At 40.9% G+C, this 27,255-nt stretch overlaps 1 protein-coding gene across 1 annotated transcript in view; it reads right to left on the reverse strand.

The window, feature by feature from the left end:
- LOC136877292 (dynein axonemal heavy chain 5) overlaps window positions 1-27,255 on the reverse strand; it is a 363,203-nt gene that overhangs the window by 272,753 nt on the left and 63,195 nt on the right. The window contains exon 3 of the mRNA XM_067151223.1: window positions 24,705-24,764. Within this exon, the coding sequence (XP_067007324.1) occupies window positions 24,705-24,764 (60 nt within the window). The remainder of the gene's footprint in view (window positions 1-24,704; window positions 24,765-27,255) is intronic.

Genomic DNA, 27,255 nt, shown 5'->3' on the forward strand with positions numbered 1-27,255 from the left:
TATTATTATTGTGCCGGCCCGTGGTGTAGGAGTAGCGTGCCTGTCTCTCGACCTGAAGGCTGGTTCGAGGTCCACTCAGCCTACGTGAATAGAACTGAGGAGCTATCTGCCGGTGAGATGGCAGCCCCGGTCTGGAGAGCCCAGCATAACGGCCGAGAGGATGCGTTATTTTGAGCACGCGACCCCTCGTAATCTCCAGGCCTTCGGGCTGAGCAGCGGTCGCTGGGCAGGTCAAGGCCCTTTCAAGGGCATTACCTGCCATGGGGTTTGATTTATTATTTTTTACAATTATTATTATTATTATTATTATTATTATTATTATTATTATTATTATTATTATTATTATTATTATTATTATATGTGATGTGTGGCTATGAAATGTTTACATCCGTTTAGTATTATTCATTATTTACGTCGTATGTACAGACGATTCGATCGTATTATTTGTGAAGTTATGTCATGCAACATGTGTTGTATATACTGCGGATGAGTTAAATTAATGTAAGAACCGGTAATTAATTGTATACAATTTCCTGTATATATGGTGAATAATCCACTACAGTATTATGCAACACATTGTAATATCCAGAATAACACTAGGCAAGACGAGAACTATGTGGAACGTTCCTTTCAATTGCCACTATGCATTAAGCACTCTAGAATTTCATAGAAAATATGTTGTGATATATCCTTCTAAGATCCCGGCTAGGCAACACATATAAGGAAGCGCTCTTGATGTGCAGTGGAGTTATTGTTTAGTTAGAGTTGTTTCCGTGAGCACGTGTTGCGTTTTGGCCGACATGCTAATGTAAACAAACAGCAGTCAACGGTTTGAAGGTTGCAATTTCCATGCGTTTCGTGATAGGCAGTTATTGAAGATGGTCGTTTGTTGATGTGTGTTTTATTTGTGACGGCAGTTGGTTAGGTTATGTGTGATTAATGTGTAAATCATTAATTTTAAATAAATATCAGTGTACGCAAGTTGACAGCATTTTGTGTGCGTCGTCTTTGTAGTAACATCAACTGGCGACCGTTACGAGGACGTAAGAATATCTTTGGAGTGAACACGAGTATAAGTGAAAAATAGAACAAACTGAAAGTGATACTAGAAAATATGTCCGTACAACAACTCAGAGATGAACTCGCCAACAGAAATCTTCCGACGAACGGCAAGAAGAAATCACTGCGGACGCGGTTACGAGAAGATTTCTTCGAAAAAGGCAAAGATCTCGAAAATATTTTTTTCGAAATAGACAAAACATCGCACTCTGCCACAGAAGAGGTGGTAATTATGACTACCTTGTGTTCAAATTTAGTGAGCATGATGCAGGCACTCAATGATCAAATTTCGAAAGTAAATGACAAACTTTCAGAAAAACATTCAGACGAAATGACTCAATCTAATCAGTTTTAACCGGACAAATATCACAAGTATACACGCAGGTTTACAAAGCAGAACAGGGCCTAGAATAGAAAATTTCAACCGTAGATGACAAATTTCATCCCAAATTAGCGACATCACCAACCGATTAACTCAGCAGAATTCGGACATCAGGTCAAAACTGGGACAGGATGAACAAGTCGATAGTAGGGTAAGCCATCTGGAAGGGGACATCGCGAAACTCGAGGTGGAAATTTAGGTTTCCGGCATAAATCAACGGGTTGAGGGGAGAATTTCTACCGTCGAGGGAAATTTTGTAGGCCGTATCCCTGTCGTTGAGGGAAATTTGGAAGCCGTATTTCTACTGTTGAAGGAAGGTTAAAAAAACCGGTTTTCGACCATCAAGGGAGATATGCAGAATATAAGAGACAGCATCCTTCACGCAGTATAAGATAGATTTACTCGAACAGGAACTCTCACCATGCATCTAACCCCATCAAACCTACCCGGCAATACAGGGCACCTAGATCCGAAGGTGATTACACACAGCCTTCTGGAATTCCAAGGGCGACTGGAAGAGAACCCGAGTAGCATCATCGAGGGATCGGTCAGTCTATTAGGAAGGACTAATCTACCAGAGGACATCTTCGTGCAACTCATCACACCACGATTAACGGTACAAGCCGCTACCTGGTGGAATACTTGAAGGTCTTAAGTTTAAACTGGGCGGACTTCAAGTGGGAATTCCTCGCTAAGTTTAATTCCGAAGGGATTAAGAGCTCCATGAAAAGGAACCTACTGACTGAGGCACAACCCACTGGCATGAGAGCTAGCGCCTCCGTCCTGCAGAAATACCAGCTCTTCAAGCGTCTGCACCCGGAAGGAAGCGAAAACGAGATCTCACCAGACATCACCGAGCTACTCCACGATACGATTCGACCCCTAGTGAAAGCATCACAACCGAGATCCTTTGATGATCTAGGTAGAATCATTGCCCAGTTGGAGGAGGAACACAATAGCAAAGCTACGAAAAAGGCCAGCGCAGTTAGGAAGTACTCCCAGTGTGGGAGAACGGGACACCTGAAGAATAAGTGCCCAGCCTTGACGTCGGATAACTAGGTCCTGCCCATTCTGGCTTGAGGGTGGATGGGACCGGGAAAAGGAATACGCCTCAAGACACGACAGACAAGCAACCCTGATCAAGCAGGAGAGGGATTGGTCAGATTGTGAGTAGAACAGGCCAACCCCGCCCAGCTATCATCTTTAGGATAGGCAACGAGACTTTTTCAACCACACTCGACAGCCAAGCAAGCCATTCATTTGTCACGGGGCAGTTTCCGGATCACTGCCACCTATGGAGCCTAACCACCTCGGAAGGGTAATGGGAGCAGCGGACGGGGTAATCTATTCCATCCAAAGACAGACTTACCTAACTGTTAAATGCATGGACCTGCCTATTGTAATTGACGTTGCAGTGATCCAGAACCTAACACCTGACATCGTATTACGTCATGACTTTCAGGTGGAATACAAGTTGATCCTAGACTAGGCAGCTCATGAAGACTTTTTGGCACGATGGAAATCTCCGGACTCGGAAGGATAGGAATTCGACGTTGACCTGGGAGATATCCAGTTAACGCACCTTCCACCAAGTGAAGACAAGGAGCTGAGACGTTCCTTAAAGGACTTTCCGGAAATCATCACCAATAGAATAGGAAGGACTACCACGGTAGCGCACACCATTGAATGCAGCACTTCCTTACCCATCAAACAGCGTCCATATCAAATCAACCTGGATAAGCCCAACTTCCTCATTCAGAAGATTCAAGAGATGGAAGGGCAAGGTCTCATCGAAAACTATACATCCTGTTGGGCTTCGCCTACCGTAATAATAATTATTAAATTAATGTCGTAATGGTCCACAATTTCAATACTATAATATGCAATATTTTTGAATTACATTACTAAACTAGGGACTAGTTTCGGTCTTGGTTGGCCATCATCAGCCCTAATGTAATACGGTATATCTAATAACTAAACAAATGTACAAACACACAATTGACATAAAAACAAATGTACAAACACACTATTGAGAATACACCTGGGCTGAACTATGTGTAACATTTGCAAAATTAATTAGGCTTTAAATTCTTGGCATCTGGAGTATGCTCATCACCCAGACTCTTTCTTTCATTAATATAGAATTGTTAGATCCATCACTGCTAATCATTATAATTTCAATTGCAAAACGGGAACTGGTAAATGTTGATTCTGTAGTCAGATCATCAATCACCAAATCTACTTGAGTGTTATTAGCAGTACGCAAGCCACTGGACGCCACTGTAAATAACCAACAGCTGACGCAGAACTGGTAAATGTTGTTTCCACATCAACCAACGTATATCAAATGTTCCCGTAGTGCTTGTTAAAATCATGCTTAAATGCTGTTGGTCATTGTCAGGAAGGCACATGAAGATATGGTTAAAACCGACACATTCTTAATTTTTGACTGGTATAAATTCGCAATTAATTGCTGTGTCCATGAAGTTAACCTGAATAAATTACAGATAAAAGTAATGAATTGAAGGACAGAGCGTGTTAGTGATATGGCTTAGGTTATATGAGACTTACCTCTCGTTGCGGCATGTGGTGCGTGGCCTATTGTCGTGTGCCTCATACTAACGGTTGTGAGATTCAAAGGAAAAGGAAGGGGCGGGGCAAGGAGATAGAGGGGTGGGGAAAGGGAGAGGTTGGGAAAGAAGAGCGGGTGGAGGGGAAGGGGGAATTCAGGCGGGGCCGTTGAATGTGAAAAAAGAGATGGCTGCTGAAGAAAGGTACTCTGAATAGTATGAAAAACTGAATTATGACTTGTTGGTTTGACGTTTCTAAAAATGGGAATATGAAGGTCAAATGGGATATTTAGCTTTTCTGAAAAGTCATTAAGATTATGATTCAGGTTAAAATATTGATCTATAAGTATGAAGCAGCTTTCAGTAATGTTAAGGGTGGGTCTTTGTCGATGATTTTGAGAATGTCCATATCTTGTTTTGCCTGTGAATTTGTGATTATAGCCATGCATGTGTCCTACAGCTGATCAGTTATTGTACTTCAGGGTATTAACGTGTTCCGAGCACCTTATATTAATATTCCTCCCAGTCTGTTCGTTGTAAGAAGAATTACAACTGTTGCAAATAATCCTGAACACTCTTGATTTTGAAAAACTATTGAACTTGTTTATGGATGTGGCATTATGTAAAACTTGTGCATTCCTATTGTTGGTTTTGAAAACTACTTTTACATCGTGCCTTTTGACGATGTTGGATACTTTGTAAATTTGTTCGTTGAACGCAAAGATAGAAAGGGAGAACTTGTTTATGGATGTGGCATTATGTAAAACTTGTGCATTCCTATTGTTGGTTTTGAAAACTACTTTTACATCGTGCCTTTTGAAGATGTTGGAGACTTCGTAAATTTGTTCGTTGAACGTAAAGATAGAAAGGGAGGAATTGTTTTGTTTGTATTTTGTAAACGTGGTACAGGAGCGATATTTATTGATTATTCTTTCAATAAAGAAACTGTTGTATCAATTAGATTTAGCTATATTACGAATGGTGTTAAACTTATTTTGAGGTATCTTTTAGACATTGGAACACCGAAGGCTCGGCACACCATGCTGTTGTACGTAACTCGTTTGTGAATTTGGGGGTGTGAAGAATCTTGATGGATTGCAGTGACTGTTTGGGTGGCTTTTCTGAAAATCTTGTATCTTAAGTAGCTTGGGTGCCTGATGATAGTTAAGTCTAGAAAATTAATTTTCCGTCCAATTTCGGATTCAAGTGTGAAATTTATATGCGGCTCAATGTTATTTAGATTGATGAGGGTGGTAGTAGCGCCTGTGCTGCTCTCATCCGTAATCACCGTGGTGTCATCTACATATCTTGCCCAGAAAGGGATGTTGTCAAAATTATTATTATTATTATTATTATTATTATTATTATTATTATTATTATTATTATTATTATTATTATTACCACCAACTTTGGTGTACTAAAAATCCAAGTAAATCTCAGCTAAGATACCGGAGGCCGGCGATCCCGTAGCTAATCCTTCTTGTTGATAAATAACATTATCGAAAGTGAAATAATTGTTGCTTATAACTAATTTAAGCACAGACATGAAATCCCGTATTTCTAATATACTTAAGCCGCTGTATTTGCTTAAATTGTTTTGAATGATGGGGCATACCTTAGGATATATGTTTACAATATCGAATAAGTGGAGTGGACTGAATGTTAATTTTTAAATTTATCGATCAATTCTTTAGTGTTTTTGACGGATTTGTTCGACACAAATGATAGTTACTTCTTAAAAATCTTTGGAAGAATAGTGATGTTTTATATAACGGATTCGGTCTATAGTTAATGATCGGGCGAATGGGGGCGCCGGTTTTGTGTACTTAGGGAGGGCTTTAGCGGTGGGTAAATCTGGATTCATATTTAGTTTTTCTTGATTTGTCAATAGATATGAAGTATTCTCGAGGTCTGCTTAAGTCGATGTTGGATTCTCGGTGTAGGGTCAATTTCTACTGTTTAAAATGAGCTATCTTTAAATAATTTATTTGTTTGCTTACTTTTTCGTTTTTGTCCATTATGACGGTAGTGTTTCCTTTATCTGCTTTCGTGATCATAAGATTATTATCATTGATTTTCTTTTTGAGAGCATGTATTTGGTTTTGTTTGAGAATCAAATCCTTGTAGCTATTGTCGTCATGAGTAGTATGGGGTGAATTACGGGAGCTAATATTGATTTTTTTTCCCTTCAATTCTTACTTCGCCTTGATTAACTGCTGGAAATTTGCTGATGGCTAATTCCGCTTCTACTGTTGTAGTGATGGCTGTGTTCAGTGTGTTAAAATTAGGCCAACAGGGCCCTTGGCTAAAATGGAATGGAACTTCCGTTTCTTTTAATGATATCTTGGACAAATTTATGATCAGAGGGTGAAATTGGTTGTGCATGTTAGGCCAAGTGTTTTTTAGTTTCTTTAGCTTACTTATCGTTGAGTTTAGAGTTCATCAAAGTATGCATCTTTTTCTCTAGGTTTGGTTATTTCTTTGATAATGAAATAAATAATCTATTGCCAACTTCGGCCTGAAATAGGTTCCAGTGAGCATCCGAAACTTGTAGTTTCGAGATTAGTCACATATTATCTATGGTTAAAAAAGGACTTATACTGGTACAAAATTTGATCTGCTCTCTCAGCCAAATCTCATTTGTTCTAGTTTGGGTTTTAGTAATTTAAAAAGAACGACGTTTCTTAGACTTGCTTTTCAGAAAGTTGAATGTAAAATTGTGAGCGATACACTGTTTGAGAAATTCGATGTCTTTGCTCAATTTGGCTATTGTGACTTTAAGACCTAAATATAAATAGTCTTTCTGTTTTGTCTGGTTCGCTACGTAATCATAGGATATAAACTTCCATACTGAATTGTGATCACAATAATAATAATTAAATTAATTATAGGATTTTCAATACTATAATATGCAATATTTTTCTATTACATAGCTAAACTAGGGACTAGTTTCGGTCTTGGCTGGCCATACCCAGCCTTAATGTAGGACATCTAATAACCAAACAAATTGACATAAAAACAAATGTACAAACACACAAATGACATTAAAAATATGGAATGAAATTTGCAAAATAAATTAGGCTCTAAATGCTTGGCATCCGGAGTATGCTCATCATCCAGACTCTTTCTTTCATTAATATTCATAAAATTGTTAGTTCCATCACTGTTAATAATTACAATTTCAACTGCAAAACGGGAACTGGTAAATGTTGATTCTGTAGTCAGATAATCAATCACCAAATATACTTGAGTGGCATTAGCAGTATGCAAGCCACTGGACGCCACTGTAAATAACCAACAGCTGACGTAGAACTGCTAAATGGTGTTTTCACATCAACCAACGTAAATAAAATGAAACATTCCCGTAGTGCTTGTTAAAATCATGCTGAAAATATGTTGGACGGCACATGAAGATATGGTTAAACCTGACACATTCTTAATTTGTGGCTGATATAAATGAGCAATTCATGGTGGTGTCCATGAAGTTACCCTGAATAAATGTCCGGCTCCATAGCTAAATGGTTAAGGTGCTGGCCTATGGTCGCAGGGGTCCCGGGTTCGATTCTCGATAGGGTCGGGAATTTAAACCATCATTGATTAATTTCACTGGCACGGGGACTGATTGTATGTGTCGTCCTCATCATCATTTCATCTTTATCACGACGCGCAGGTCGCCTACGGGAGTCAAATCAAGACCTGTACCTGGAGACCGGAACATGTCCTCGGACACTCCCAGCAAGAAAAGCCGTACGCTATATCATTTTACCTGAATAAATGATAGCTAAAATTATTGAACTGAAGGAGAGAGCGTGTTAGGTTATGAGACATATCTCTCGTTGCGGCATGTGGTGCGTGGCCTCTTGTCGTGCGCCTCATACAACCGTTAGTTCACCTATCGTCCTGCCGAAAAAAGGAGGTTTAATTCACAGCAAGAATATTCAAGAACACTTTGTACATCTGAGGAAAATGCCGGAACGACTGAGAATTCATGGATGGACTTGCCAACTAGAGAAGTGCCACTCTGCCCAGTCCCGCGTAGAATATCTTGGCCTGTCCTAACATCTGAAGGCTTAGAAAGGGAATCAAAGAAGAAACGACCTATTGAAGAAGCGACAAGTACGTCAGTTCGCTGGCTTGTGTGGATGGTATAGCACCTTCCTGCCACACTTTGAAGAGAAGGCAATACCACCCACCGATCTACTCCATAATACCGCCCGTTCCGAAGGACCAGCAAGGAAGAGGCAGCATTCCAAGACATTAAGGCTGCGATACGCAACGCTCCAGGTTTAGCCCATCCCGTTCCCCAACGGAAGATGTTCTTGCAGACAGACGCCAGCGACTCCGGCGTAGGAACAGTGTTATTCCAGGAGAGGAGTGACAGTGGAAGGGGCATCATCGAGTATGACAGCAGAAAGCTATCTCCCATCGAACAACGCTACTGCACTGCCGAGAAGGGAGCCTTAGCTATGGTGTTGGCCATGGGCAAATTCAGAGGCTACTTGGAGGGAAGAAAGTTACAGCACTACACTGATAACGCCGCTCTCAAATGGTTGAACTCGGTCTCCGGGTCAAAATCTAAATTGATGTGATGGGCTCTGTTGATCGCAGAATTTTATTTCGATGTGAGTCACGTCCCAGGACTGAAAAACATATGAGCAGAAAGTTTATCTAGGCAACCGGTGATGGAACCTGAAGCCAGGAGCATCATTGTCGAGAGGGAATTCCCACGAAAACACCAGAATGAGCCTAAGGAACCTGTCCTTATGACCATCAAGAATGAACTTGATCCGGGAGTAATCAAAGTGTGGCAAAATCAAGACAAGCTCTATAGGACCATGACACAGTAGATTAGGAGACAGAACACCGATAGTCTACTCGTTCCGAGGGAACTCAAGATGTGGTACAAGAATTTCCGGGTCGACGGAAGACACATGATGTACAGATCGCACTTTTCCGACGCACCTGCAGTACTGGTGATCCCTAGACAGCACATGATGGACATCCTCGAGAAGTTCCACGACAGCACAGAAGCCGGACATCCAGGAGGTGAAGAAACATACCAGTATATCCGACGAAGATTGTTCTAGGTCAACATGCGGAAAGACATACTGGACTATGCGAAGGGGTGCTACATCTGTGCTAGCACCAAGGCGAGCAACAGGAAGGCAGATTCCAGTCAACGAGGAAGGCGGCCGCAACGCCCGTGGAAGATCATAACCCTGGACTTGATAGGCCCTTACTCTAGAACACCAAGGGGTAAAACAGGATTCCTAGTAATCACCGACCTGTTCACATGATGGACTGAGGCCTTTCCGTTACCAGAAGCCACGACGGGACACATCACAAGCTGTCTACACGATGAGGTATTCAGCCGCTACGGTTATCCACGGTGTATTCTGTGAGACAACGGAAGTCCGTTCACGTCAAGGAAGTGACAGAAAATGATGACTGAATAGGTTGTGGAGCACTTGACCACCCCTAAATACAACCCAAAGGCCAATCCAACGGAACGACCGAACCAGGAGCTAAAGGATGCTACGGGTCCATCTAATAGACAAACAACTTCGACTGTCGGACAGTCAGATACCGCAGACATTCTTTGCTCTGCGACGACGCATCAACCGAGTTACCAGCTATTCCCCAGCGAATCTCTTCCTTTGTCGACAGCTATACGGCATCGGGGATTGGGAGATTCGTCCACCACCCACTTCTGGTGAAGATGATGCAGCTGATTCCCTGGCAGAGGAGCAGCAGGACGACATCAAGGAGAAGCAAGCTTTCGCCGAGGAGAGATCCCTTATCCAGGCGAAGGCTCAAGATGTCGATGAGACCCATATCTTCCTACCGGGCCAACAAGAACTGCGACGTAAACACCCAATCAGTAATAAGATTGGTGAGTTTCACGCAGGTCTCGCACCTAAGTGGGTTGGTCCCGTCGAGGTGGATAAGCAGCTGGGCCATGGGGTCTACTTACGAAAGAGCAACCCTCCTGTCAAGGTCCACGCTTCAGAGTTGCGGCGAGTCAGCCAACCGTTGAGCATACAGAGTAAGCCTGGTACTGCCATGTTTCCACCTGGAGGAGAGGCTACGAATAACACAGCACAACCTGGTCACGAGGAGAATGCATCGAGGAAGAGGCTGGCACCGAGGCAACCCCGACCTCCGACAGGGCACAATTCGGTCAAGAAGAGGAGAACACATACAGCGACGTGGAGGAAGAGGGAAGATAGAATCTACGTCCAAGGCAAAGTCGACGAGTGTGATTGACTGTCGAAACTGGTTCAAGTTTTAGGGGGTATATTGACACAAGAGTAATAGACTGATGTAACTTGGAAACAATATTATTTAGCCCATGGGTAAATAATGCAGGTATCGAGCTCGAATTATTATTATTATTATTATTATTATTATTATTATTATTATTATTATTATTATTATTATTATTATTATTATTATTATTATTATTTTACGATTATTGTTATTATGGCTTGTGAGGTATGACTATGAAGTGTTTATATCCATTTAGTAATAGTATTATCGTTATCTACGTCATATATACAGACGATATGGTCGTATTATTTGTGAGGTTGTGTCATGAAACATGTTCTGTATATATATATGAGTTTAGTTAATGTAAGAACCTGTAATTAATAGTTATATATACAGGATGAAGCGTAATTCGCGCACTCGGGAGTCGCAGCGGGACTCCTCACATGCCAGCAACAAAAAAAATGTCTCTTACAAAATTTCGTCTTGCGAGTATATCCGGTAGAAAACGGACGTTGAAAAGTAGCAATCTGGCAACACTGTAACCATATGTAGGGTAACTACCGCTGTCAGCACATTCTCGTCGTGCTGTACAGTTGGTGCAGTGGGTAGAGTTTTTGGTTGGCATGCAGGAGGTCGATGGTTCGATCCTGGGTTGAGGCGAATTTTTTATTTGCTAATTTCCATCTAACATTACCTACTGTAATACAGTAAGACACCGTTTCTGAGGTCACATGTATCCTACATTTACAAAATTTTGTAACGCTGAAACAACAAATACCTGGTTAGACTAATAAGAAATAGACAGCTGAAACAAATGACCAGTCATAGGACAGAATAACTACACAAACAATATCACTTTCGATATGCTAAAGATGATAGCACAGTACAATAACACAGCATCTACCTTGTCATTTACATACTACATGTATAATAATAATAATGTTATTTGTTTCACGTCCCACGAACTACTTTTTAAGGTTTTCGGAGACGCCGCCATACTACATGTAATATGATCGCGCAGATGTAGCACATTAGTACCAATACTGTCCATATTAAATTCATGCCCACGACGTGGAAAGGGCGCCTTTCAAAGCTGACGAATGAAAACGATTGTTCGTCCATTTCTAGGATCGTAGTATGTAAGTGCAAATGGTTTCTAGAGGACCCACTGCAATCGCTGTTGACGATTAAGATGCCAGATACCATACCACCTGGACTACATTTACGAAATAAAAAACATACGCCTCAACCCAGGGTCGACCACTCGACCTCCTGCATGCTAACCCAAAACTTTATCCACTGCACCAACTGTACAGTACGACTAGCTTCTGCTGACAGAGGTAGTTACCCTACATGTGGTTACAGCGTTGCCAGATTGCTACTCTTCAACGTCGTTTTTGTGCCGGATATACTCGCAAGACGAAATTTTGTAAGGGACATTACGCGAATTACGCTTCTCCCTGTATAGTGTATAATATTATATAGCAGTTTATCCGAAATAAAGGGGGCGGAGCCACTTCGGTTGACGGGTTTTTTCGGATGACACGTGGTAAATATTTTCGGAAGTTAATGTCGAAATAAAAGTGCATTAGCTCTCTTAATCAGAAATGCATACTGTATATTAACATAAAAAAATTGCATAATATCATTCACTGTATAAAAATGAATGATTTTCTTCTGAATTTTCTTGGTGCAGCGTTGTCGTGCAGTTATTTCGTACCACCGTTTAATCAACCATACATCAGCTGGTGTAGGTTCTTGCTTTGTTCATCAAAGCCCAAAGTAATCTGAGATAATGGAACAATCTTTTGTTATTACTGAACTGAATTCTGTATACAGTAAATTTATTACAGTACTGTAATTAAAGCATGGGGTACTGTATTTTAATAACAATTTTAAATCAATTTTACCTCCAATACATTAAATCCATTATCTGCTGTAATATAATTCTCAGAACTGCTATTGTCAAGAACTGAGTCGTCTGCATAATCTTCATGACGAATAATATAGTAATAATAATAATAATAATAATAATAATAATAATAATAATAATAATAATAATAATAATAATAATAATAATAATAATACTTCCTGCTTGTTCAAGAAAAATGTATCCCGGAACGAACTGGAGGGTAAGAACCTGGTTTGTTTTATGCTACACGTGCATTCTGGCATAGGTCATAATATAACAATAGGGTTTGCCAAGCAGCTCACAGCACATATATCAAGAGAATTACTAATATCGACAGCTAACAACGAGAGGTTAAAAACAAAATATTACATTCCACTTTTGCAAGAACATTTCGGTTAAGCCGGGTTTCGGTTAAGCGGGTTTCAACTGTATATAATTTATTATTACATGTATATATGATGTGCAATCCACTACAGTATTATGCAACACATTGCAATATCCAGAATAACAGTAGGCAAAACGAGAACTATGTGGAACCTTCCTTCCAATAATAAATATGTATTAAGCACTTTAGAATGTACTAGAAGATATGTTGGGACATATCCTTCTAGAAGCCTGGCCAGGCGACATATATAAGGAAGCGTTCTTGATTGTGGAGTGGAGTTATTGTTTAGTTGGAGTTGTTTTTGTGAGCTCGCGGTGTAATCTGACGATATGGTACTGTAATGGTCAAATGTTTTTCAAGATCACAGTCGCGTTCTTATTAATCTCCGTAGTCGTGTTTTGTTTACGATGGCAGTTGATTACGTTATGTATGTAAAATGTGAAAATAAGTTCTAAATAAATAAGTGTACACAACTGACAGCATTTTGTGTGCGTCTTTGTGGATACATCAGCAATACAGTGGTAGTCCATCCTATTTGATTAGTGATGACTTCTGGAATGTCTTTTCAGGCGAATCTCAGCTCCTCTTCTTCACTTGGTTGAAGATGCATTTACAGGATATCTTCCACGTCTACATCGACTTCCACATCATAGCTTGTCTGGAGGTTTCCATTGTGCCAAGCGACCCTCAGACGTCTGTCTTTCCCCAAAAAGACTTCATGAGGTGCATAGTCTTGGGTCACCTTGTACAAATTCTACCAAAAGTCATGACCTAACATAATGTCAGATATTAGGTTCTGAATCACTGCAATGTAAACTACAATAGGCACGTCCATGCATTTAGCGGTTAGGTTAGTATGTCCGTGGATGGAATAGGATACCCCGTACGCTACTCCCACTACCCTTCCAAGATGGTGAGACTCCATATGTGGTAGTAATCTAGCAACAGTCCCATTTATGAATGAGTGGCTTGCTTGGCTATCGAGTATGGCTGAAATTTTCTCGTTGCCTGTCCTCAAGATAGCTGGATGAGGTTAATCTATTCTGCTCAAAAACTGACCAATCGCTTTACTACTTGTCCGGGACTGTTTGTCTGTTGTGTCTTGAGGCGTATTCTTGTTCCCGGTCCCATCCACCTTCAAGCTAGAATGGCCTGGACCTAGTTTACCGACGCCAAGGTTGGGCATTTATTCTTCAGGTGCCCCGTTCTTCCACACTGGTAGCATTTCCTAACTGAGCTGATCTCTTTGGTGGCTTTACTCTTGTGTTCTTCTTCCAACTGGGCGATGGTTCTACGCAGTTCATCAAGGGATCTCGGTTGCAATACCTCCACTAGGGGTCTAATCTTGTCGTGGAGTAGCTCTACGATGTCTGTTAGGATCTCGTTCTCGTTTCTTTCAGGATGCCGCCACTTGATGATCTGGTACTTCTGGAAGACGGACGCGTTAGCTCTCATGCCGTTGGTTTGTGCATCAGTCAGTAGCCTCCTTTTCACAGACTCCTCACCTCTTCGGAATTAAACCAAGCAAGGAATTACCTCTTGAAGTCAGTCCAGTTTAAGTTCAAGCACTTCAAGTTATCTACCAAGTAGCTGGGCAAGGTTGATCTGTTCTGATCAAAATCTGACCAATCCCTTTCCTACTTGTCCAGGAATGCTTGTCTGTTAGGTCTTGAAGCGTATTCCTCTTCTCGGTCCCATCCACCTTCAATCCAGATTGCCCCTTAATTGTGGTGTGATGAGATGAATGGAAGATATCCTCCGAGAGATTACTCCTTCTTAGTAGACCGACCGATCCCTCGATGAAGCTAATCGGGTTCTCTTCCAGTCTCCCGTGGAATTTCGGAAGGCTCTCTTTAATCATCTTCTGATCTAGGTGTCCTGTATTGCCGGTTAGGTTTGAGGAGTTTGAACGTGTAGTGACAGGTCCTATTCGAAGTAATTTATCATCTACCGCATGAAGGATGGTCTCTCTCATGTTCTGAACATCTCCCTTGATGGTTGAGATCCAGTTTTCTAACGTTTCTTCAATAGCAGAAATACGGCTCCCAAAATTTCCCTCAACGGCAGAGATTTCTGCTTCCAAACTTTCCCTCGACAGCAGAAATTCTACCCTCAATCTGTTGTTTGATGTCGGAAACCTGGATTTATAATTACCCCTTGAGGTTCGAGATATCCTCTTCCGCCTGGCTTACCCTACCATCGATCTGCTCAACCTGCCCCAGTTTTGACCTGATGCCCGGTATCTGCTACGTTAATTGGTTGGTGATGTCACAAATTTGAGAACTGATGTGCGAAATTTTATAATCTACGGTGGAAATTTTTTATTCTTGGCACTGTTCTATTTTGTAAAGCAGCGTGTACACTCCTATATCTGCATGGTTAAAACTGTGTTAGCTTGAGAAATTTAGTCTGAAATTTAGGCATTTACTTTCGAAATGTTATCTGAAATCTGTTCTGTTAAGGCGGAAAGAACTTGTGAAATTTTGCCTTTTATTTTCGAAATGTTGTCGGAAATCTGTTCGTTAAGGCGGAAGTACCTTTGGAGTTACTCTAAAGCTTTGCCTCATTTACTTTCGAAATGTTGTCGGAAATCTGTTCTATTAAGGCGGAATTAACTTGACATCTTGTATTTTTTCGAATTGTCAGAAATCTGTTCCGTTAAGGCGGAATTATCTTCAGAGTTCTTACTATTGAGTGTCTGTATCACGCTCATTATATTGGAACACACTGTGGTCATATTTACCTCATCTTCCGATGGCGAGTCCGGTTGTTCTTCCACCTCGATGAAAAACCTTTTGGAATCTTCATCGTTTTAATGAGTCTTCTTGTAGGCGTGTCTTCAATGATCTCTTACTGCCGTTCGTCGGAAGCTTTAGTTTTGCGAGTTCGTCTTGAAGTTGTTTTACAGACATATTTCCCAGTATCACTTTCATTTTATTCTGATTTCCGCTTACACTCGTATTCACTACCGATACCGCAAATTATTTTTCAGTCCTGTTGCGGTCGCCCATTATCGTAATCACAAAGACGCACAAACGAAATATTGTCAGCTGTGTACACTGTTTTATTAAAAAAGTATATAGGTACCGTACATCTTATATACACACACATTAATGAACCACCATCTTGAACTCGACTGCCACATTGCCGTGTCAACCAACTACCAACACAACAAAATCACAACATGAGTTCACACACCTAACTCGATTAACGTGTCTAACAACTCCCAACTCAACTCAACTTCACCCTTTTATATACCTTGCCTGGCCGGGCTTCTACAAAAGTATCACACAACATGTTTTCCCATATTTTCTTCAGTCTCCAATAACCTATGTACAAATGGATAGAACATTCTGTAAAACTCGAGTGACAAATGTGCTTTGTTATTGAATCTTATCCTGTGTTGTACAACATTACGTCGGATTTATACATCATATTTACAGGTAATAATAAATTATATAATACTACTCACGTGTTCTTATTTTAAATAACGTCGTATTAATAAACATACGGTACAGCAGAAGTACCGTGACCTAACCTCATATGTTCTGTTACACAAGGCAGATCATACAACACACAAATAATAAATGACAGATCACGATTTATACCAAACAAAGTCCGTTCTGACAACCTGTCGTACACAACTACGTAGATGGTGATGATGGTGATAATAATAATCTTCACACCTCACAAGTAATAATAATAATAAGAAGAAGAAGAAGAAGAATAAGAAGAAGTAGAAGAAGAAGAAGAACACCTAATAATCTAATTGGATATTTTCACTATTTAGAGAATTGTTTCCAAGTTATACCAGTCAATTACACACTTGCATCGGGTTCTTCAGTCTGCCGAAACTAATTTTGATTACTAAATTTATAAACTATCTAAAAAACAGATGTTAAGAATATTTTTTGAAAAATACACAACTTAATTAAAATAGTATGACCAACAATAGAATGATATTGAAACCGTACAGTGTCCTGCACAGCTCATTGGAATTATAGGTGCCTTTCTACTTCGTTAAAATCACTCCTAAAGGTCGCGTCATTGGTAATAGTATGGGCGATGGGGATCGAGCGGCGTCCGGCCACAATGGAACCCGCGAAAGAGCGCCTGAAAAACAAAGGGAAGACCGAGCATGAGCCAAGCCCCCGCGGAAATACCCTCTCAACTTGCAGAGAGAGCTAGAAGAGGACGCGATGCTGGAGTAGTCAGATACGCCCCGAGGTGTGGCTTAGCTTCCCAGAGTTCCAAACTAACATAAGGAACTTACGGTTTTTATGCACGTGTCACGGGTGCCAACGTCGGATTTTGGTCCGTAAAAATGGGATGATATTTCGATCCAGACATAGGAAAATTATGTGAGACACACCATTGAATAGAGCTTAATTTTCTGCGTTTCCCAGACTAAAAATATGTAATAATTTATTCAGGGGAAGAAATGAGGTCACCAGCTGTCCAGATGTAACATATTGCTAACACATGTGAATACAACACCGTCACCCAAGTTAAGAGTCGCGCTCAAAGATGACTCCACCCCCCAAGGGACGCTAATGAATTAATCAAAGGCGGGAAGCAAATTGTATAAAAACTGCCGATCGTAGGTCCAGCACGCCTTGCTCAAATGAAAGAGCAAATAGAGGGCCACAAGATGCACTATTTAAATGTCTTCAATTCTTGGTATGAAAGGAGCTCGTGTTCTTAATGAACCGTGAACGTTTACGCCCCCAGGCTTCCGGCGGGCAAAATGATATAGGCCGGGCTGGCCATCGCAGAAGACAGTTGTTCTTGGCGGGTCGTTGAGAAGGGACTCTGTGTCCCGCGGTGCTCCAGTTTTACAGTCCGAAACCATTGACCGCTTACTAAGAGCGTTATTGTGTCCATCGCCGCTCTGAAGTACAAAGCCTTTGTGAAGTGTAACGGGAGGCCAAACGAGCCTAGGTGAATTGTCTCTGTGCTGCGTGTCAAACTAGTTAATCCGCGAGCATAATTTACAAACGAGTAGCGGAATACGGCTGAGACAGTGCCGGCTTTAATGAGTCAGTGAAATTCATAATTTGGTATCACCCAAAGTGTTACTCTGAATCAGGGTGCTCGAGTCTCGTGAGCCACCCGATCCCTGCTGTGAACGCGCCCGCCGTGATTTGAAAGACCGGCTTATTCGTGGTGTAAACTCTGGAAATAGAGGCCGTGTGACGAGTGGTGAAGTGTTACCCACTTTGGATTACTGTAAGATTTCAGCTGTGAACGAGTTCCCCAGGATGTCGGACTTGTATGGACCAGGGATGAAGGACTGCACGCCCGCCACCAACCGCGGGGTCATGCAGCACTAAGCTCCACCATGGGTCTCCCGTGGAAGGAGAAACAACGGCCACCAAACAGATGAGTGATGTCCAAATCTAATTTCTTAAGCATGATAATGTAACCGGGGGTAGGATTAGCTTTCTTTTGTAAATATCAAAATGTTGTAAGATAATGCATGTCCAAATATGGAAATTTTATTGATCTTTATAATGTTGGAGTAAATTCAAGGGAGCTAAAGTTCCGGACGACTCATTTTTTCCTTAATGATTAGCTTATCGTGAGGGGTATATTTTTAGTAATATGTAGAATGTCCTAGCAAATATGGGAACAAGGTTAGGAGAATATTTGAGTTCCCCTTAGGGGTGGCTGGAACAATAATGCTGGCGAGCAGGGAGAACCATGTCAAAATGTTGTTAGTTACTGTCCCACGTGGCTGTCGTATATGCCGGGGAAACTCATGGGTCAGTCAGACAATGCATGCCTAGCTTACACATATAATCAGTGCATGTACAGCAAGAAAGAAGAAATCCCGACCGGGAGAGGTATATGCTGTGTTATTTAGGTAATTGTGAGGGACCATGTGCAAGTCTCCCTTGATTTTGATTAATTGGCCAGAATGGTTTGGAGTGTTTTTTTAATCTATAGCCGGGGTGAGACCCAGAGGCAGGAGTCTCTAATCTTTGGTCAGAAGATTTAAATATAGGTATATTTCCTGTGGTAGGAGCCAGGAGCATGGAAAAGTGGACTGAGGAGTCATGAGAGCCCTATGCCCAAGGAAAGAAGATACGCGATATGAGACGTAGTGAGAGGGCCGAATGCCCGAGGAATTTACGATGAGATAAGTTAGAAGTGATCGTGCCCACAGTCGGCGTTCAGCGGTAATAATGAGAAGGGAGAGAATAAAAGAGTATTTTATGGGAATCCTACGATAATATGAATAAACAAATGAAGTGGGCCATGGATATATGTCCCCAAGATGAGAAGGGTGGACGTGTGAGGGAGAGAAGAATCTGCCGTGGCGAATGAATGAGTGATGGCTGGAGTAGCGAATGACCTTCCCTTCTTTTTTGTGTGTGAGTGTCTGGCTCGCGCCTTCCTGACAGAGGGATCCCGCTGTACTATTGTATTAAGACTTGGGCTCTGGGTCTTCACCGTGCTTTTCTGTTTGGTTTAAATGGCTTAGCGAAGAATACTTATATAATGATATTATCACGCTGATTTTGAAGGTATTTAATAAATGAGTAGGGATCTCCCCCAGATATCCGGTGATATGAGACTGTAGCTAGCCTAGGGATTTCCTGAAGTCCACAGTACCTCTCGGTCGGGAGTCGGCCAGTTCGACCCTGGATTATGATGGCGCCCTTGAGCGAGCTGCCCCAAGCTTGCGCCTAGGGCCGGAGACAGTGATAACCATGCTGTTTCTTTCTAGGAATGGCTCTTCTTTATGCATGAAGTGTATATATATATCTGTGTTTGTGTAGAATTAATGTGCATATATATTTCTTTGAGTTCAAACAGAACCTTGTTCAGCGTTGACTGGTCTTGGTGACAGAGGAGGGGGTCCGGGATTTAGCTAAATGGTATGTGTGTTTGTTTGTGTATCATGCAAATGTTTCTTTTAATATGGTAATTATGTAGCGTAGGCCCCGGTTATTTTCGTGCTAAGAACAGGAAGTAATATGTGAGTAGGGACATCAGATCATCTCACGGTGTGATCGACAGAAGAATATTTAAAAAATGTCATGAACGGTATGAACTAATGAGGAAAGATGAACGATAGCTATCGCAAAACCTCAATCACACCGTTATGCAGACGACGCCCATGGGCGATTCATATTTTAAAGTGGTCATTATTTTCTTTTCCTCCCATATGTGGAGAGTTCATTGTATAGAGCTGTATCAATTTCTTTAATATGTCCTATTTAAATAAATACTTTCTGTGCTTGCCCGGCAGCCATAGCACTTGGGGAGTGGTACGTTCGAAAGAAAGAGAAAAACAAATACTTAAGATGGAGCCTATGAATATAATATGAAAGTAGGATCTCTGGGTTCAAATGCCTATTGGATACTGCTTAGCACTGCTACAAATGACAAGAATCAAAAAATAGGGGTTACGAATACTAATTTATTCAAATATGACATATTAAAGAAATTGATACAGCTCTATACAATGAACTCTCCACATACGGGAGGAAAAGAAAATAATGATCACTTTAAAATATGAATCGCCCATGGGCGTCGTCTGCATAACGGTGTGATTGAGGTTTTGCGATTGCTATCGTTCATCTTTCCTCATTAATTCATACCGTTCATGACATTTTTTTAATATTCTTCTGTCGATCACACCGTGAGATGATCTGATGTCCCTACTCACATATTACTTCCTGTTCTTAGCACGAAAATAACCGGGGCCTACGCTACATAATTACCATATTAAAAGAAACATTTGCATGATACACAAACAAACACACATACCATTTAGCTAAATCCCGGACGCCCTCATCCGTCACCAAGACCAGTCAACGCTGAACAAGGTTCTGTTTGAACCCAAAGAAATATATATGCACATTAATTCTACACATACACACACATATATATATATACACTTCATGCATAAAGAAGAGCCATTCCTAGAAAGAAACAGCATGGTTATCACTGTCTCCGGCCCTAGGCGCAAGCTTGGGGCAGCTCGCTCAAGGGCGCCATCATAATCCAGGGTCGAACTGGCCGACTCCCGACCGAGAGGTACTGTGGACTTCAGGAAATCCCTAGGCTAGCTACAGTCTCATATCACCGGATATCTGGGGGAGATCCCTACTCATTTATTAAATACCTTCAAAATCAGCGTGATAATATCATTATATAAGTATTCTTCGCTAAGCCATTTAAACCAAACAGAAAAGCACGGTGAAGACCCAGAGCCCAAGTCTTAATACAATAGTACAGCGGGATCCCTCTGTCAGGAAGGCGCGAGCCAGACACTCACACACAAAAAAGAAGGGAAGGTCATTCGCTACTCCAGCCATCACTCATTCATTCGCCACGGCAGATTCTTCTCTCCCTCACACGTCCACCCTTCTCATCTTGGGGACATATATCCATGGCCCACTTCATTTGTTTATTCATATTATCGTAGGATTCCCATAAAATACTCTTTTATTCTCTCCCTTCTCATTATTACCGCTGAACGCCGACTGTGGGCACGATCACTTCTAACTTATCTCATCGTAAATTCCTCGGGCATTCGGCCCTCTCACTACGTCTCATATCGCGTATCTTCTTTCCTTGGGCATAGGGCTCTCATGACTCCTCAGTCCACTTTTCCATGCTCCTGGCTCCTACCACAGGAAATATACCTATATTTAAATCTTCTGACCAAAGATTAGAGACTCCTGCCTCTGGGTCTCACCCCGGCTATAGATTAAAAAAACACTCCAAACCATTCTGGCCAATTAATCAAAATCACGGGAGACTTGCACATGGTCCCTCACAATTACCTAAATAACACAGCATATACCTCTCCCGGTCGGGATTTCTTCTTTCTTGCTGTACATGCACTGATTATATGTGTAAGCTAGACATGCATTGTCTGACTGACCCATGAGTTTCCCCGGCATATACGACAGCCACGTGGGACAGTAACTAACAACATTTTGATATGGTTCTCCCTGCTCGCCAGCATTATTGTTCCAGCCACCCCTAAGGGGAACTCAAATATTCTCCTAACCTTGTTCCCATATTTGCTAGGACATTCTACATATTACTAAAAATATACCCCTCACGATAAGCTAATCATGAAGAAAAAATGAGTCGTCCGGGACTTTAGCTCCCTTGAATTTACTCCAACATTATAAAGATCAATAAAATTTCCATATTTGGGCATGCATTATCTTACAACATTTTGATATTTACAAAAGAAAGCTAATCCCACCCCCGGTTACATTATCATGCTTAAGAAATTAGATTTGGACATCACTCATCTGTTTGGTGGCCGTTGTTTCTCCTTCCACGGGAGACCCATGGTGGAGCTTAGTGCTGCATGACCCCGCGGTTGGTGGCGGGCGTGCAGTCCTTCATCCCTGGTCCATACAAGTCCGACATCCTGGGGAACTCGTTCACAGCTGAAATCTTACAGTAATCCAAAGTGGGTACCACTTCACCACTCGTCACACGGCCTCTATTTCCAGAGTTTACACCACGAATAAGCCGGTCTTTCAAATCACGGCGGGCGCGTTCACAGCAGGGATCGGGTGGCTCACGAGACTCGAGCACCCTGATTCAGAGTAACACTTTGGGTGATACCAAATTATGAATTTCACTGACTCATTAAAGCCGGCACTGTCTCAGCCGTATTCCGCTACTCGTTTGTAAATTATGCTCGCGGATTAACTAGTTTGACACGCAGCACAGAGACAATTCACCTAGGCTCGTTTGGCCTCCCGTTACACTTCACAGAGGCTTTGTACTTCAGAGCGGCGACGGACACAATAACACTCTTAGTAAGCGGTCAATGGTTTCGGACTGTAAAACTGGAGCACCGCGGGACACAGTCCCTTCTCAACGACCCGCCAAGAACAACTGTCTTCTGCGATGGCCAGCCCGGCCTATATCATTTTGCCCGCCGGAAGCCTGGGGGCGTAAACGTTCACGGTTCATTAAGAACACGAGCTCCTTTCATACCAAGAATTGAAGACATTTAAATAGTGCATCTTGTGGCCCTCTATTTGCTCTTTCATTTGAGCAAGGCGTGCTGGACCTACGATCGGCAGTTTTTATACAATTTGCTTCCCGCCTTTGATTAATTCATTAGCGTCCCTTGGGGGGTGGAGTCATCTTTGAGCGCGACTCTTAGCTTGGGTGACGCTGTTGTATTCACATGTGTTAGCAATATGTTACATCTGGACAGCTGGTGACCTCATTTCTTCCCCTGAATAAATTATTACATATTTTTAGTCTGGGAAACGCAGAAAATTCAGCTCTATTCAATGGTGTGTCTCACATAATTTTCCTATGTCTGGATTAAAATATCATCCCATTTTTACGCGCCAAAATCCGACGTTGGCACCCGTGACACGTGCATAAAAAACCGGAAGTTCCTTATGTTAGTTTGGAACTCTGGGAAGCTAAACCACACCTCGGGGCGTATCTGACTACTCCAGCATCGCGTCCTCTTCTAGCTCTCTCTGCAAGTTGAGAGGGTATTTCCGCGGGGGCTTGGCTCATGCTCGGTCTTCCCTTTGTTTTTCAGGCGCTCTTTCGCGGGTTCCATTGTGGCCGGACGCCGCTCGATCCCCATCGCCCATACTATTACCAATGACGCGACCTTTAGGAGTGATTTTAACGAAGTAGAAAGGCACCTATAATTCCAATGAGCTGTACAGGACACTGTACGGTTTCAATATGTCAGTCTATTTTAATTAAGTTGTCTCTTTTTGAAGTAGAATACTCTTAAAATATGTTTTCTTTTTCAGATAGTTTATAAATTTATTAATCAAAACTAGTTTTAGCAGACTGAAGAACCTTACAGTTATAAAAAAGATTTGAAAAGGCTATGTTTCTCTCTTCATGGCTCGTCATGGGTTCCAAGCCACAATCCGTAAGCTCAAGAGGATGGCTACATGAGGTTCCTGCAGCTCTATTAGCCTCCTGAAGCGGCTATTTTACTCGCCATTTTAACTTTCTTCAAGATCTACTAGAAGACATTATGTATTTCTATTTTCAAGTTAACAAACTCTTCTCCAAGATCCTGGACTTTTTTAAATTCATCAGCACTCTCAGGGATGCACTACAACCAAAATTTAAGTTGAATTGGATTACCTAGTTTCAACAAACTGTACGACGTCACTGCCACTTAAATTTCATTTTTTATCACTGTGTTGTCTATAAAGACTTTATTCAGGACACATAAAGTAAATATAATATGTAACAAGTTTCCTTGTATTTTCTTTTTTATTCTCAGCTTCAACATTAACTAGCGTTTCACCATTTTCAAATAACGTTCTTCTATCAGCATTATCAGAGGCGACTTTTTAATAAAATTCATTATTGTGTTGTCAACAAGGATTAACACTTAAAGGTACACTGCAAGCAAATTCTTGGTCTGATGAATTCTTCTCATACTCTTTTCCTGTTTCAATTTCAAATTAACTTCTTTATTTCTGAATTTCTAATTACAGTAATTTATTTTTTGTTCTATCAGTTAATCAGTATGCTGTTCTCCAACACTATTTTCTTGTTATCCATTTTCAATTTGTTAACTTTGTTGAAATATTTATATATTTGTTTATCAATATATTGATAATATATATTACTTCCAAACTATTGGTTTTCTTCCCTTATAAATCTATCACCTGGTATGCCTATACCTTTACCACAAGTAACCCATCTTTTAAAATAATTCGTCCTATCCTCAAACTCATCATTTTCCATCCCCTGTAAATGCACCTTAACCTTCTTTTTCACCAGCTTAAATCAACATGATGTACTGTACATGGAATTGAAATATTCTGCATATTTAGGATTACAGAGGATTATTTGGATGTTAAAAACCTAGCATCAACGCAGTCTTGTAAGAAGTGTTGTTGCTGCTTTTGCTTTGGCTGAAAATCCTGTCTGTCCAAACGAAAGTTTTCTATTGTCAAGCTCAGAAAAATTCTGCTCTGAAGGCAATCAAATTAATTTTAAATCACATATAATTCTTATTTTAAATGGCAGAATAACATATCCTTCTAGTTTAGAATTAGTAAACAATTACAAGAAATTGTTATAAATGTTTACTGTGATATTTTTAAACAGTTCTACTAATTTAAGATGCAGACTTACCCCATTCTGATGGAGGTACCAAGTTTCAGCTGAGACTTGTCAGTAAACAGAGTACTCATCCTAGAAAAAAGGAATCATTAGTAATGTAGTTGTTACATTAAAATAAATCAATGCCTATATCTCTTCTGTCCTTGCTTGAATCTCTGATTTGGAGAGCCTTCTTGTTCCAGGCCTACAGACTGAAGGGAGACATTGACAATATACTGAAGGCATTTAACAATTTCTTCTCCTGTTATACAAACTTTCATGCCTAGAAACTTTGAAATGCCCTCACAAGGTTGCTTTAAACTTCAGTCCTTGCTAATCGTAAGTCTTGGCCAGCACTGGAAATCAAACACATGGTAAGGTGAACAAAATCTAGAAACAAAATTTTTAGACCATGCTGACCAACAATTATCAAAGTTTACATCAGTAGACAAAAGAAGGAAAACCATATCTGGCTATTCTTTTATCCTATGCCTCCCATATCAAGATTAAAGGTATAACACAAAGGCTCTCTAAATCAACTAAAAACAAGAAAAGTTTTTGGTTGATTCCAACTCTAAACCTCAAACTCAGGCAAAAGCTGTTGAGATGTTATGGCTGGTCAACACTGCTTTATGGCTTAGAGACCTGGACTCTCAAACCTTCCTCCATTAACAGATTAGAGACCTTTGAAATTTGGTTACATTTGAGAATGCTCAGAATAGCTTGGACAGATTTTGTAACCAATAAAGAAGTGTTAAGGAGAGATAAAGCTCAGCGTGAGGTGGCAAACATCATCAAAGCCAGGAAAACAACTTATTTAGGCCATGTTCTACAAGGTAGAAACTACGGGCTTCTACTCCTCACATGACAAAGATAAACGGCAAGCGAGGAGCTGGTAGACCACCAATGTCATGACTCCAAGACATCAAAGACTGGACCTGCATCATCAACAACACTGTACAATTCTTCAAGTTAACTAAAGAGATTCTCTTTAAACATTTTAAACTCATAGCTAGCATTAATCTGGGAGATACTTGTTGTTTTTAGATCAACATTTCCAACTTTCTTATTAGTATACTGATTGTGAATAGCACCAAAGTGTTGTTTTCACTATTTACAAAGCCGAAAAATAAAAGGAATATTCTCTCCCCATGCAGCTGAGAAGCAGAAACATATTTGATGGGAGCAAAGGAAAAATGGATGTACAAGAACTGCGGCTGATTAGGTGAGGAGAAAGCCTCTCTCTGTAAAGACACCAGTATTAAAAGGTACGGAGATTGTTGCTGTCCTTTTATGTTTTCAAATTTGTCCTTGTTTATTCTTTCGATTTCTCCCTCTTCTCACACCATTCTACCATCATTGTGTTTATACAGGGCGTTCGCTTACGGGTGGGACTGGGAGAAACCTCGCTTGCCTGGCATTAGCCACTTGCGGGCTAGAGATGCGCCAGTCAAAGGTCGAAGCATCACTTGCCAGGCACTACCTACGTTGTTGGGCGGGAATCAGCTATCTGTATGCTTCCTCTGTCTATATTACAGTGCTACAAGGACACATTGATTAATTAATTAATTATGTAGTGATTGTTTAGAATTGAAACACTGGGGAATTTTATATCATGTATTTATTTATTGTTTTCTGTGGGTTTATGTTTTTCTGTATGTGAATTTTGGAAATATTAAATTTTGATATGGCTTTAAGTTGGGTTGTTGTGAAAAATTAAAGTAAGGTGTATCAATTAGGAAACACCCTATACCACACGCGCCAGATCGCCATGGGATGTTTCCGCTTTCATAATATTGCATCAATTTCGACGTTTCTGGATGCTACGCGAGGTTTTAATCAGCACTAATTACTGGTCCCTAATTGGGTATAATAAAAATTGTTGTGATGGGTGGGTGAAGGAAAAGAACGGAGGCTCACTGGTTGTTTTACGAATTCCTAATTTCCGGAGAGAAGCTTTTCGCTAGAGCCTAGCTCTTCCGAGGCGTCCTTGAATCGTGACAATTAAAGGGAAAGGTTGCCTTTTGCAGGTGATGGATCTTCTTGGCCTCTCCTACAGGTAAGCATTTAGTTGTTTTTCATTTTTCAGGTTATCTTCAACTGTAGTATTCCGTTTAATTTCTTTTGCCGGAGCTTACCCGTTTTTTCTTTCAATCGCCAAAATTTCAGTAAAATGACTTAGCCTACCGGCAAGTCATATCAGAGTTATGTTAAGAGACAGTTTCCATTTCATTTCTTGATTTTGTAAATTAGATATTCAACGCCTTTCAATGTAACCGTAAAATGTAAATTTCCCCTTGGGACTGTCTCATTTATCCCGTTTCATCTTAATGTATTCCCATTTAGGACGGGCACGCTTTCTCAGAAGTGTTTCTGAGGGAGTTGCCTCCTAAAGGTGCCCTGCACTAGGATATATATATATTATATGTTGTTTCCCTTTCTTACATGTACATACTTCTGACTGTATAATGTTACTTTCCTTTTTCTTTTCGTCAGTATTGTATGATTTAAATGTTTCGCCATGAATAGTGGAATGTAGTGTGAGATGTTCAGACCTAGAGGTTTAAACAACCTAAATTTTACC

This window comes from Anabrus simplex, chromosome 7 (assembly GCF_040414725.1).
Source record: "Anabrus simplex isolate iqAnaSimp1 chromosome 7, ASM4041472v1, whole genome shotgun sequence".
NCBI classification, from domain to species: Eukaryota; Metazoa; Arthropoda; class Insecta; order Orthoptera; family Tettigoniidae; genus Anabrus; species Anabrus simplex.